The 13,058-nt window shown below is 52.0% G+C and overlaps 6 protein-coding genes across 6 annotated transcripts; 3 read left to right on the top strand and 3 right to left on the bottom strand.

Annotated features, from left to right (window-relative positions):
- Positions 1-962: 962 nt before the first annotated feature.
- PHATRDRAFT_39088 (predicted protein) lies at positions 963-3,253 on the top strand (the record flags this gene model as incomplete). Its single annotated transcript, XM_002183033.1, has 4 exons — positions 963-1,947; positions 2,016-2,366; positions 2,446-2,730; positions 2,817-3,253. The coding sequence occupies 4 exons, from the start codon at positions 963-965 to the stop codon at positions 3,251-3,253; spliced, it is 2,058 nt and encodes a 685-aa protein (XP_002183069.1).
- Positions 3,254-3,382: 129 nt separating this feature from the next.
- Positions 3,383-4,488, bottom strand: PHATRDRAFT_48590 (predicted protein; the record flags this gene model as incomplete). Its single annotated transcript, XM_002183163.1, has 2 exons — positions 3,383-4,033; positions 4,156-4,488. 2 exons carry the CDS (start codon positions 4,486-4,488, stop codon positions 3,497-3,499), a joined length of 870 nt encoding a protein of 289 aa, XP_002183199.1. The 3' UTR covers positions 3,383-3,496.
- Positions 4,489-4,884: 396 nt separating this feature from the next.
- Rbx1 (predicted protein) lies at positions 4,885-5,596 on the top strand (the record flags this gene model as incomplete). The annotated part of the gene is made up of 3 exons (XM_002183034.1): positions 4,885-4,962; positions 5,125-5,220; positions 5,366-5,596. The coding sequence occupies 3 exons, from the start codon at positions 4,885-4,887 to the stop codon at positions 5,594-5,596; spliced, it is 405 nt and encodes a 134-aa protein (XP_002183070.1).
- A 284-nt stretch (positions 5,597-5,880) lies between these two features.
- SybC (predicted protein) lies at positions 5,881-6,857 on the bottom strand (the record flags this gene model as incomplete). Its single annotated transcript, XM_002183164.1, has 1 exon — positions 5,881-6,857. One exon carries the CDS (start codon positions 6,855-6,857, stop codon positions 6,027-6,029), a length of 831 nt encoding a protein of 276 aa, XP_002183200.1. The 3' UTR covers positions 5,881-6,026.
- Positions 6,858-7,705: 848 nt separating this feature from the next.
- On the top strand, positions 7,706-10,884 carry PHATRDRAFT_39092 (predicted protein; the record flags this gene model as incomplete). Its single annotated transcript, XM_002183035.1, has 2 exons — positions 7,706-7,757; positions 7,823-10,884. 2 exons carry the CDS (start codon positions 7,706-7,708, stop codon positions 10,882-10,884), a joined length of 3,114 nt encoding a protein of 1,037 aa, XP_002183071.1.
- A 61-nt stretch (positions 10,885-10,945) lies between these two features.
- PHATRDRAFT_39093 (predicted protein) lies at positions 10,946-12,701 on the bottom strand (the record flags this gene model as incomplete). Its single annotated transcript, XM_002183165.1, has 2 exons — positions 10,946-12,028; positions 12,126-12,701. 2 exons carry the CDS (start codon positions 12,699-12,701, stop codon positions 10,946-10,948), a joined length of 1,659 nt encoding a protein of 552 aa, XP_002183201.1.
- Between the last annotated feature and the right edge of the window lie 357 nt (positions 12,702-13,058).

The raw sequence follows: 13,058 nt of genomic DNA on the forward strand, positions 1-13,058 counted from the left end.
TTGCTGCAGTAGCTCTTCCAAAAGAGCGTTTTTCGTAGCTGCTTCCGTACTACGGAAACGGTTCGTTCGACGTCTCGGGTTTTCGTCTAGAGCATGCGCAGTAATAGCAACGCTAGCTACTAAAAAGGTAGTCAGGATTCGTCGAAACGAAGCGTATCCTTTTCGTTGCATCACTTGCATCATGGTCAATTACTATCACTTGTGGGAAGCCTGGCGGTTCGGAACTGCTCCGCGGGATTCTTCATAGGGGTCTTGCCAGAAATTATTGCAAGGTCGACGGTGGCGGTGGGCAATTTTGGCATACCGTGGCCGATTGGTGAATCAAAGGTATCAACAGCTATAATGAATTCAACGGATCGCTAGACGGAAAATTGAAATTGTGTTGCCAAAATTGGCTCGGTCGGCGTACCAATCAGGCCCATTGTTCGCACACTAAAAATTACGAATCAGACAAACAGCATGAATATTTTCTTTGCAGATGTGAGGCATTGTAATTCATTAGGAAGTCTTTGTGAAGTTCCTTTTGAGGCCGTTGGAAACCAAAAGGCAATACAGAGCTTGTCCACCGCGCCGAAATAGATAAATTTCCGCTCAGATAAAATTAACATCTGCATTTTGATAGTCATAACGACCCGTTGGCTTTTATGTTCAGCAAAGCGCGCGTAAGTCTCTACTTATGGAAATGTTAAGGCTGCCAAGTTCGCGCCAGATCCAGCCAACCGCTACACTTTTTTCGACAAGTCAACTATCATGTATATCAAACAAGCGTAATCCTCGACCGCTTGAATGCTTTCGTCTCTGCAAAACTTGATTCGCACGGGGTTGTTGCTTTCTGGTAGACACGCATAAATTGAAAGTCTCCACTCCACGACGTAGGTTCACTTCGTACTGAAACTGACCAGTCACTACACCAAGAAGTAAAGGCGGGCAACCGGGGCGACCACCATCATCAAGTCTGTGCAATGCGTCGAATAGGTCTTCTTTCAGCGCTATTGCTGTTGAGTGCTGCGTTTGCGGAACAGGGGTTGCGTCGAAAGCGTAATTTGCTCGATATTCAAGTGGAATCGGAGATCCATCATGAGATGATTTCCCCGTACAACGAGCTTGTCCTTGATGATTTTCTTTGGGGAGGCCGCAAGCTCATGAAGGTGGATGGAAAGAGCAAATCGAAAGGTACAATGGATTCTTTCAGTGCCATGGCCCTGAAATCAACCAAGAGTCCAAAGAGCACGAAAGCTGGATTGAATTCCCCCCAAATGACGACTGTTGGAATCGGATCATTTTCGCCGAAGTCCAAGAAGAAGAGTCAGAAAACAGAAGATTGTTACAGCGACGTTTTTGGGTACTTGTTTTGCGACTCTTCTATGTCTTTCATGTCGATGTCGGTCTCAATGTCAATGGTAGCGACTCCAACAATGCCAACGAATCCGACGACGCCAACCACTCCAATAGCCCCGCTTACTCCAACAGCCCCGTCGACCCCATCAACACCGACGACGCCGACCGCTCCGACAACACCGACCTCTCCAACAGCACCGACGGCACCGACATCGCCAACAGCACCAACGGCACCGACATCGCCAACAGCACCAACGACACCGACAATTCCAACGGTCCCAACACAAGCGCCGATCGATGGGTGTAGTAGCCTCCCGCGCGATGAAGCTTTGAGGACTCTTGTTGGTGCTATTACTGACGAAACTACGCTTGCTGATTCAACCTCTCCGCAAGGACAGGCTTACCAATGGATGCTTAACACTGACCCTGCCAGTCTCGATCCTTGTACTGACGACAATGTTTTGCCTCGGTATGCTTTGACAACGTTCTACTTTTCCAGCAGTGGAGCTTCCTGGACAAACAGCTCTGATTGGCTCAGTGGCATTTCGGAGTGTGCGTGGTATGGCGTTGTATGTAGTAGCACCGGAACCGTTACGGAAATTGCTCTGTGTAAGTTGCGGTTTTTTAAATTTATGTGTGACTTTTCGACTTCCTCACAATATGCATTGCTCTTGCAGTCGAAAACAATCTTGCCGGTACTCTTCCAACCGAACTGGAGGCGCTGACTGACATGCAAAGGCTGGACGTCTTCGACAATGAGCTCGGAGGACCGATTCCAAATATTCTTTCCAAGTGGCCTTTCCTCGCATTCTTCGATGTTGAAAAGAACCAGCTCACAGGATCGCCCTTTGTGGACGCGATCGGTCTTTTTAATTTGCAGTCCTATCGTGTCTCGCTGAACGCCTTTGTAGGCGGTACGATCCCAGCTGATTTGGTTGATAAGTTCCCAAACCTGGTCGAGCTTTGGCTATCCAACAGTACTATGATTGGCAGTATCCCAACAGAGATTGCGCTTATGGACAACCTTCGTACGTATCGTGTTGCCGCATGCGACAGGTTTTATTTTGGTGTCTCTCACCCAACAACGTTCTCTTTCCATTTCTATAGAATCTATATTTTTATACGGCAACTCTTTGACTGGAACTCTTCCTTCCGAACTAGGTCAACTCAATCTCGAGCGTTTGCAAGTTCAAGACAACATGTTTGCTGGAAGAATTCCCACAGAATTGTTCCGCAGCACCAACCTTGCTGATTTGCGACTTGATACGAACAAACTTGCTGGTCCTATACCTAGCGCGGTAGGCGCCTTGACCAACTTGATCGACTTGCGATTGAACAACAACGTGCTGACTGGGACACTGACCACCGAAATCTCTCGTCTTTCCAATCTCGGTGCGTTTTTACTAGAAACTTCTTCACTCTCACTTTTGCTTCGGCATCTAACCTGTTTTCTTTTCGTTATGTATACTTCGTTCTAGTCTTTTTTGTCCTTCAAGACAACCAGCTCACCGGGACGTTCCCGGACGCGTTCGAGCCGTTCCAAGCCTTGCAGTTCGTCGATGTGTCCGGAAACAACCTGACCGGCCCCTTGCCGCGTACCGTGTTTGACGTTCCCGTGATTGAGATTCTGTACTTTGACGACAATGCGTTCACGGGAACAATCCCGGGCAACTACGCGAATGCCTCGAGCCTCCGCGATCTGTGGCTCAACGACAACCAACTGACGGGCACCATCCCGCCAACGCGTCCCGCTGAGCTCGCGAGTCTCGAGGAATTCCGTTTGGACGGGAACAACCTGGTCGGGACTGTGCCGTTATCATTGTGCGCGCTGCCTTCGAGCACGGCCTTGACGGCCGATTGTGGGGGTCCGTCCCCGGCCGTCGAATGCGTATGCTGTACCTTGTGCGTGGCGTAAACGCACAACCGAATGAGGACGAGAATGAGCCCCACAAGGGACTACTCTATGAAATTAAGGTGAACGAATGAATGGAATGGAACGCAAGGGGCCCGTGTCTGTATTGCCCCCGTCACGGCCCCGTCACCCGGGAGAACTAGCGTTTGGGGACTATTTCCTTGCGACGTAACTGTAGTAGAAGCTTTTTATGAGTACAGGGAAAGATGCCAGCGGGCACCTTTGACGGATCGTCGCGTTTACTAGCTACGACGTGGCCAATTTCCAAAAGATGGCGAGGAGCACACACTGGAGTGCGGCTCGTCCGTAGTGTCCTTCGGGATAGGGAATCGGGGGTAACTTGGGTGCCTGGATATCGTGCGTGTACATGTAGGTATTGGCCGGCGTAACGACGAGCGTGAGCGCGAATAGCAGAGCCGCGGGTATCTGCACGGGCAGCGGGGTGAGTCCCAGTCCACTAGTGAGGAGCAGGAGTCCACCACCGAGTTCGGCCACGCCGGTCCAGTAGACGTGGTACTCGGCGTAGGAAAGGTTCCATTCGTCGGCCCCGGGAGCGGGGACTTGCCAGAGTCCTCCCCAAACCCCCTGGGGAGGAACCATGGCAATGAAGGTATCCTTGAGCGCGAAATGGGCGACTCCGGCGGCGACGAAAATGGCGCCCATGGGGACGGGCCAGGTGTAATCCCTCCACAAGGCGAACCAACCGTTGGGCAAGATTGCTTCCATTGTATTGAGGACCTGTACCACCGCAAGAGTTCCAACCGTCAAGACGCCACCGACAGCCTGTAAGTTATAAAGGGATATCCCGCAATGAAACGTGAGGGACTGTAGGGATACCAGGGTGCGCGTTCGGACACCGCCTCTTGTTTGATTTGACGGTCCATACGGCAGCGGGCGTGACGTACCGCAATCGCCAATTTCTGTGAGTCGTCGTCGCGAGCGGCTACCAAGACGGATGGATCTGGTCGCTCGACGATGATTGGCGCACTGTCACGGTCGTCATCACTGCCGTCATTGTTGTTGCTGTTACCTGCACGCAATCGGGTTGCGGGGTCCGAGACCGGTGGATAGTCCAGCGAACGGGATGGATGGAATCGCGGGGATCGGTCGAAGGTGTACCGGACGTGGATCTGCGGAATTACCCACGCCTGGGCTAGTCTGATCGTCTTGGACGCCCCACACAATAGCAGGATCAATGCGAATGCGAAACCGCGTGCGTAGATCGAATGGAGCGCCATGGTGATGGATATTCGCACCGTTCGTTGCGAAAAAGTGCGGATCGCGAAAGAAGGGTCGATCGCGGACGCAATAGGAGGGAGAGACGATCCGATCCTGTCTACGTCATCATACCATGTACGAAAATGGATATAAGCATCCCGTTTTGTAAGAAAACAAAAGTAGATGTCTGTACTTCTTGAACAAAAGGAAACCCGGAGTAATCGGCAATCTCAGATTCATAATGATAGGGGAAGGGGTTCCCTATATTCGGTGCTGGATGAATTGCGACTCCAAAGGACACTCGGCGGCGGCTCTTCGATCCACGCGCAGTCAACTTCTATCTGTCTATACTTCTTTGCGTCTGTGTGCGTCCTATCCTTTGTTTGGTCCACGTGTTCATTGTCATCATCATCATCATGTCCTCAATACCACCTGTAGAAGACTCGAAAGACGTGGAGATGGAGGAAACCGTGGAAGGTGCGGACTCCGAAGAGGTGAGAGTGTCCTTCCCTTTGGCTAGATGCCATACGTTTCCCCACGTAGATATACCGTAGGAGGTGTGCGGCACGACGGTCGTCTATTGGACTCACAAGCTCGATCACGCTTTCTTTCTACCTTTTACACTTTTTCTCACACACCTCCACTCACGGTATCAGGTGGTGAAACCCAAAGCTTCCGGTAGTGCACCCCGTTTTGAAATCAAGAAATGGAACGCTGTTGCCATGTGGTCGTGGGATATTTGTGCGGATACGGTACGTGTAGCGTTCCGTCGGATCGGGTCGTCCCTTCTCCAATTCCTTATTCGGTCACTTTTGTTGAACGCGTGTGATTACGATCCAATCGGCGTTACTGTGATTTTCTCTCACCGCATTCGTGCCTTCGTTCGTTCCTTGCTAGTGCGCCATTTGTCGCAATTCATTGAACGAACCCTCGATTGAGTACCAGGCCAATCCTTCACCGACCAACGACAACGGTCTCTCCATTGCCTTTGGAAACTGTGGACACGTCTTTCATTTGGACTGTATCCAGCGATGGCTCAAAACACGCTCCGTCTGTCCACTCTGTAACAAGGAATGGGACTTTGCCAAAATTGAACGCATTCCCGGATACGGACAACTCGGCCTTTAGCCTAGATCCGTTCCTTCCGTGCCCCCCCCCCCCTTTCGGGGCCTCGGCGACGGCAGCACCGCTTTTGGGGGGAGAATGTGACGCGCGCACCCGAGGTTCGTTGGCGTCTTTTGGACGGTTGTTACGGGGACCGTTTGGCGAGACGCACCACGGGGACTTTGTGGGTGCCGGGCCTTGACGCCACTGGAATGTGTTCGTGCCGCTTCGTTCGTTGGTACGCGTTTTTGGCGTGCGTCCATTTCTACTACTAATACTACTGTACCGCCACTGATAATAACCACAAAAAAACAAAGTGCTTTTTTCTATACACACTGGGCGATGTTTGTGACGACTGTCACGAAATTAAGAGACACAAAGACAGGCACCATTTCTCGCGTGACCCATGCAGGGGTCGTCTCTAAAAAAGACACCGACATTTCGCGGTGTACTGTTACAAAATAGCCACGAGCGGTGGTATCACGATAATGGCGACGCCGGCCGTGACGGCGGTCCCTAGAATGAGTCCGTATTTGGCGTTTTGCATCATTTTCATGCGTCGCACTTTTTTGGATCGTTGTTGAAAGACTGCCGCCATGTCTTGCAACCGGGTCGTCTCTTCGTCCATCCGCTGCAACTGTTCTTCTTGTGCGAGAATGTTGGTAATATTATCCTGCATAATTTGTTTGGAGGCGTCCAATCGTTCGTGGAGCATACTGAGTTTTCCGAGATAGGTAACTTCCTCCATCCGTTGTAGGAGTATGGGAGCAAAGGTGCTTTGCGCCGCGAGCGTGGTCCCCGTGGTGTGCCAGAGCGGATCGTTGTCCCGCGGCAATTCGGTAAGTCCGACCACTTTTTCCAAAAAGCTCTGCACCTGGATCCGATCAATATCCAACGATGGATTGTAAACGGCCGCAAAGACCCACACGAGTGGTGTCCCATCCGTGTTGTGATGATCGTGCACGTGAAACTTGATTCCCTTCAGTACGGAATTGTCGGTCGTGGACCGTCGGACCAGAGTCCGTGGCGTGACGCGGTGGGTGTGGAATTCGTACCCCGGTGTGGCGGGTTTGCGCAACAAGGCCCGGGCCGTGGCGGCGACGGCTCCGTCCCACGGATCGTCCCCGGCTTCGGCCAACAAGACATCGTTCCGGGCCACGCCACTCCAGAGAATCTTTTGGGCGCGGCGGTCGCGGAAGATGATGTCGTTGTCGGTGTTGGCGTTGTTACTGTTGTTGTTGTTGTTGTTGTTGGTCGGTGCGGCACGCGGGGGACTCATGGTCATGAGAACAAAAGAAACTGCGGGGTAACTTTACTGATTATGAACGAACCAAGAGCCAAGCAGAAGCAGAATACTAGAGTAACGGTAGTTGGAACGGTAGTTGCTAGTTGAATGTGTTTGTTCGTTTCTAGTTTGTTCGTTCGTTCTCGAATGTCCTTTGAAAGGCAGGGCCCGACGCCCACAAAACCCGGACACGTTCGGAAGCAGCCCAGCCTGCCATTGCGTAGTAGTGGAAACTACTGTGGTCCAACGGAACCATTACAATAGGGTTTTACAGTTCGTATGGTAGCTATGTAGTACTGATACGCTCTGGTACCCGAATCAGGTAGGGTGAGGGTTGGGGCATTCGAGAAACGGAATCCTCACAGTCAACAACACAGAAAGAACCAATATCAACGTTTCGTGCCAACACGCTGTGTGTCGCAATTCCTTCTCTAGTGTCATCCGGATACTCACCGTGAGTGCCACTCCGTGTCACACACCCTTGGTTCCTTCCTTTTCGGGATTCCGGTTTCGAAACACACACTCACTGTCAGTGAACCGACTTTCTTGCCTACTTGGTTTCCCTTTTTTTTTTCCCAACGAGCCCGACGGACTCCCGAAACCATGGATCCCCCCTGATAGTGAACGCTTATTGTGTTTTTGCCTTGCGATACGACGAGACAACCTGCTCGAGTAGAGAGAGAGAGATATTCATATATTGTCAGGTTTTCTACACCCTACCGTACCATACCTTTGTTGTTGTTGTTGTCAACTGCGGTACAGGCACGGACAGAGTGCGCGAAAAAGGCTCTCGAGGATCCTACCTACCTACACACACACACACATTTCCCTACACAGATACACACGCCATGCCGGTGCCCGTGGTGTCCGTACGCGGCGTGTCTCGGATCCCCGCACGCCGTCAATCCGTCCGTTCTCTCCCTGGTTGGTGCTTCTACTGTTACTGTTCTTTGCGACCGGTGTAGTGGTGCTGGTACTGATGCTGGGGGACGGCTTTGGGACGATACGAACGACCGCCGCCACGCAGGAACCATCTCGTGGTGCATCACACCGTGTGGAAGTCGATGGTGTCCCGTGGATGCCGTCACGAACGAAACAACAACGATTCCGAATTATTAGTCATGATGCACCCTCGTCAATGCCCTCTCCTCCACCACCACCGCTGCCCACGTGGACCGACACGGCGTTCGACACCCCTCCTCCGACACTGTACCGGCCAAAATTCATTCCACCTCCTCCTCCTCGGCCTCCACCGCCACCACGAAATCCTCCCACTCTTCCACTTACCTCCAACACTACAGCAACAGTATCAACACCACCAATACTATTACCACCACCACCACCAATAATACCACCACCAACAATGCCGCAATACCCCCTACGCACCGCTACATCGACTCCACCGTTATCAACTACAACAACCAGTCCGATTGCCATTCGTGCCGCTCGTTTGTCCGTAACTGCGGCGACCATTCGTCCACCGAGACCCCCGTCGATTACCATCACAGCCGTCCATCCCTGGCAGTCCCCGTGGTCGGACCCACCACCACCGCCCCCGCCGCGGCCCACGCCACCCGCACCTCCTGTACCGTCGTCGCCCACGACGAACGTATACTTGTCCTTGTTCTGGATGCTGCGGAACGTTGCGATTCGACAATCGAGCCTGGTTGCTCCCGAACGCAGGCTGGTAGACCCACAACTCCCCACCCACGCCATCTTACCGAACACGACACACGTTGGTTCCATCCCGACCGCGGTGGACCATCCATTGCCATTCACCAACGGCGTTGACGATACATCGGACGAAGATAGCTTGGACGAGGATACCTTGAACGACCGGGATTGGGAGATTCTGCATCAAGCCCAAGCTTTCCCCGTGGACGTCTACGACGACGAATACGATGGGATTCCCACGCCACCCGCACCTCCTTTAACGACGAACGTATACGCACTCTTGTTCTGGATGCTGCGGAACGTTGCGATTCGACAATCGACCCAGGTTGCTCCCGAACGCAAGCTGGTAGACCCAAAAGTCCCCACACGCGCCGCCCTACCGAACACGACACACGTTGGTCTTATCCCGACCGCAGTGGACCATCCATTATCATTCACTGACGTCGTTGACGATACATCCGACGAAGATAGCTTGGACGAGGATACCTTGAACGACCGGGATTGGGAGATTCTGCGACAAGCCCAAGCTTTCCCCGTGGACGTCTACGACGACGAATACGATGCGGTTGAAATGGAAAGCGTCGACCAGGACCCCCCTACACATCATGCCCTGGAGTTCAATGCTACCCTTTCTCGATACGCTGTGGTACCACTGTGGGCCACACTCTCATCACTCCTGTTTCGACCAAACTCGGAACAAGAATCTCTCAGACTATCGCGGACGGCGCAGACTCTTCATAGCAATGCCCTTATCAAAACCAATACGGACGTGTTGGGCTTGATTGTACCCCTATCACAAGCCTGGGGAACGCAAGTGGATCGTACGGTGCGATTGTTGGTCACATGGGCACGCTGCCTGGACACGGTGCGGCGAAGGCCACGGCGAGCCACCCACGTGGTCCGCCGACGGATCGTCCGTGTCCGCAAAGTACCCCGACGCATCAAAATCTCCACTTTGCCGGAAGACTACGATTTGGACGACGCGAATTTTGAAGAATTGCTCGAGCAAGTACGATTACCGTCGTACATGAAGGAAGAGTATTCCGACTACGAAGATACGGAAGAAGACTACTGGATCCGCAACGACTACGAGCAAACCCCATCTCTGCATTCCTTGCTGCGATCCGCGCCCGACGTGAATGCGGTAGCATCACGGTCTGTTGAATCGAGTTTCTTTTCCGATTCCACCATTGGTTGGGATGATGAGTGGGACTTTGACGACGACAGCTTGTGCTCACAAGATTTCGAGATTCTGCAGCAAGCCAACGAAATTGTCTGGGAAGATTTTGATTCTATAGACATTTGCAACTCAGACGATGAATATGAGAATATGTGGGATTCGAATCGGTGGAACGGCGAGGACGACTCGGAATTAGATGAGTCGGACCATGCCAACCAGTTCCCCGGCGAGGACGCAAACCGGATGGAGGAGAGACTGGAGGAGCATTGGGGACGCCATTCAAAGACTGAACGGCGCAAAAGCCGTGAAAGCTTTTCTAGCCAATGGCAATCCAAAAATAGCTCAATGCACTACAAACATTTACATGCGGAACAGGAGGAGACCTTGTTGCAGTATTTCAAACGGCCACTCACAGTCAAGCGGAGTCTGTTTTCCTTGAGGAGATATGTGCCTTTCTCAGGAACTAATAGCGCCGTAAAGCCAGTTGACGCAACTGTTGTTGCTAGGGAAGGCACCGCCTGCGACACAAAAAGTTTTTCAACTGAGACTCCAGTAGGTTTCTTGGGCAAAGCATTGGACGAGCATTCGTCCCCTCTTACACAACTTCCTTGTCGACACGAGTCAAACTCGGATCCCTATACCAATCAAAGAGCTCCGATTCATAGCTCCTGTTCTCGCACCCATTTTGGTTGGATGCGCCCATGGTCTTGGTCAAAGTTTCCTCATCGACATTCATTGCTAACTGATATTCAAACATCTAAGGAAAACGATGTAACGAATATTATCACGGGACCCAAGAGCTCAGTAACTGGCGCTTTGACGGAAGCGGCGGTAGTAGAGCCAAAGTTCCTTCAGGAAGTTGACTGTAAGCTTTTGAGAAAGCCACGTAAGCCCTGGCGTATATCGCAGCTACTTGGTACTTGGGAGTGGCCTGCGCTCTTCCGACGGAGCAATAAAACCACTCCGGATTTCGCCGCAGCCAAGAAGACTTACGAGGAGGAATCATCATCGATCAATTTGCAAGATGGTTTCCTTAAGAGAGAAAACGAATTAGACGAGATGAATCTGGGTGAGAGTGCCATTCGAGAAGTTAATCATGCGTCACCATTGGGACCTCCACCGCTACCCTCGAAGCCTTCGCATTCCTCTGTTCTTCGCATGGAAGCCTTTTAATCTCACGCAAGAGACGATCTGCTAAAATATGCAACCTAAATGTTTATACCTACTCAAAGGATCACTCCCCAAACGACTCGGTCGCGTACGCGTCAGGCGGCTCGGGACACTTTTTCCAATACTGAATCATTTGGCAAATCAACTCCATTCCCTTGGTAAGATTTTCCATAGGCGGACCGTAGCTGAAACGTACGTGATGCAGGCACTTGCTCATGCGAATGTTCCGAATCCCTCTCGGATTGATATCGAAAAACACACCCGGGACACATATGCACTTGTGCTTGGTACATTCCTCTAAAAAAACGAGACAATCGTTCAACGGCGGCGGCAGACCTGATAAATCGGCCCATACGTAGAAAGTCGACGTCGGCTTGAATTTGACTTTGATTCCGAGTTCCTCGAGTTTGCGTAGCAAAAAGTCCCGTTTCTGTCGAAAGTGCTGTTGGAGTGCAATTGCGTCCCGACGAATGAATGCCAACTCCATAAGGGGCAAGGCCAATCGCTGTAACGGAGCATTTGCTCCACCGTCCAAGTAGCTCCCGGCCGATCCTAGCATTTTCACAATTGGTTTAGGAGCGACAATCCAGCAAACTCGAAAACCTGGGCAACGCCAGTTTTTGGTCAATCCATTGACAATGAGAATCGGATCTTCGTCGACATCGTCCACATAGGCGGCGCTGCTCACGGTCTTGGGCCAGCTGTGCAGATCATTCGTATTACCGTCCAATGGCTGATCTGGGCCGTCATAGTAATAGTGACTAATGGCATTTTCGAACAAAAAATCTTCGTGAGTACCCGGTAGACAACCAGCTTCGGTTGCGCAAGCCAGAACGAGAGAAATAACGTACGAATAGAACTCGTCCATGATAATGGCCGTCTGGTGATCCCGCGCCGTCTGCACATAGCGGCGCAAGTCGTCTCCCTCAATAGACTGTCCAGTGGGATTGGCCGGATTGGACATCAAAATGGCACCACATCCCCGCCCACCGCACTGAAAGTCAAATTCCTCTGGAGACATGCAAGCCTCGGTCACATCCCGGTGAAGCAAAGGACTCGGCGAAACCCGCAAAAAGAGACCCAAGGCTTGCTCGTAGGCTGTGTAATCAGGGGTGAAATACCCAACCTGAACCGTTCCCAGCACCGCCTGCAGAAATAGAGAACAGCAATGTGCGGTCAGAACACGCACACGATACATTGGAGACAACTTGTACGCAATGCGATCCATACAGTTGTACCCGTACCATGATACGCGTAATGCCAGCTCGACCTCCCGGTACGATGCACACATTCTCTGCCGTATACTGCGACTGTTTCCCCTGGCGGTACAAAAAGTTATAGTAGTCGGCTACCTTTTCGCGCAGCGGCGTGAGTCCCGTCACGGGCGCGTATTCGAGCTCGGCGTCCGGGATGTGCATGGTGAAATTCCGCGACGGGGCGTTTGGCAAAGGACCTGTTTCTGGAGCACCCTGACCCATGTTGGCCCACTCCGACGACGGGTCACCGTCTCCTTGAAAGCCGCGGGCTGCGGCCCGCGAGGTCGCGTAAATAACGCCGGTTTTCTGGACCCGGTGGAACATTGGAAAGCTAGTGACCGGCTTGTGATCACGGCTTTCGGTGCTGTCGTGGCGCTTGGGGGCTTTGTTGGTGCTTCCGTCAGTAGAGATCTGCGTCGCTTTGCGCGAGTCGCTGCCGTCATCGTGATGAGCTTCACGATGATACTGCAAATAAATCTGATGCGCTTCCGAAACGCTGGAACGCCGGCGATGAGTGCGATTCTTTGCCGCAGCGTGGGATTCTTGTGGCTCTGGCGTAGTCATTTGCTTCTCAAGTAGCGGATACTGTGTTGGATCCGTCAGCGGTGCGACGCAATCTCAAGTTGACAGTGAGTGAGTGAGACCGCTCTGAAAGAATGTTCGTTGCCTGTCGCGACAACGAAATACTAACATTTGGATACCCCGTCACCTCGGTTTTGATTCTACGCGAAGCCTTACGACGAACCTCTTTTCGGATCTCTTTTTTGATTGGAAATCATGAATACACGACTTGTTGAGTCGGCACTGGTACTTCCAAGAAGTACACACACCGGAAAATGCGCAATTCCTTGCGCTTTAATATTTATGTTAATTTACACTTACAGTTAACGGTAAGTTGGGAATCGCACGATTCGAGATCTT

Source organism: Phaeodactylum tricornutum, chromosome 18, assembly GCF_000150955.2.
Source record: "Phaeodactylum tricornutum CCAP 1055/1 chromosome 18, whole genome shotgun sequence".
NCBI lineage: Eukaryota > Bacillariophyta > Bacillariophyceae > Surirellales > Neidiaceae > Phaeodactylum > Phaeodactylum tricornutum.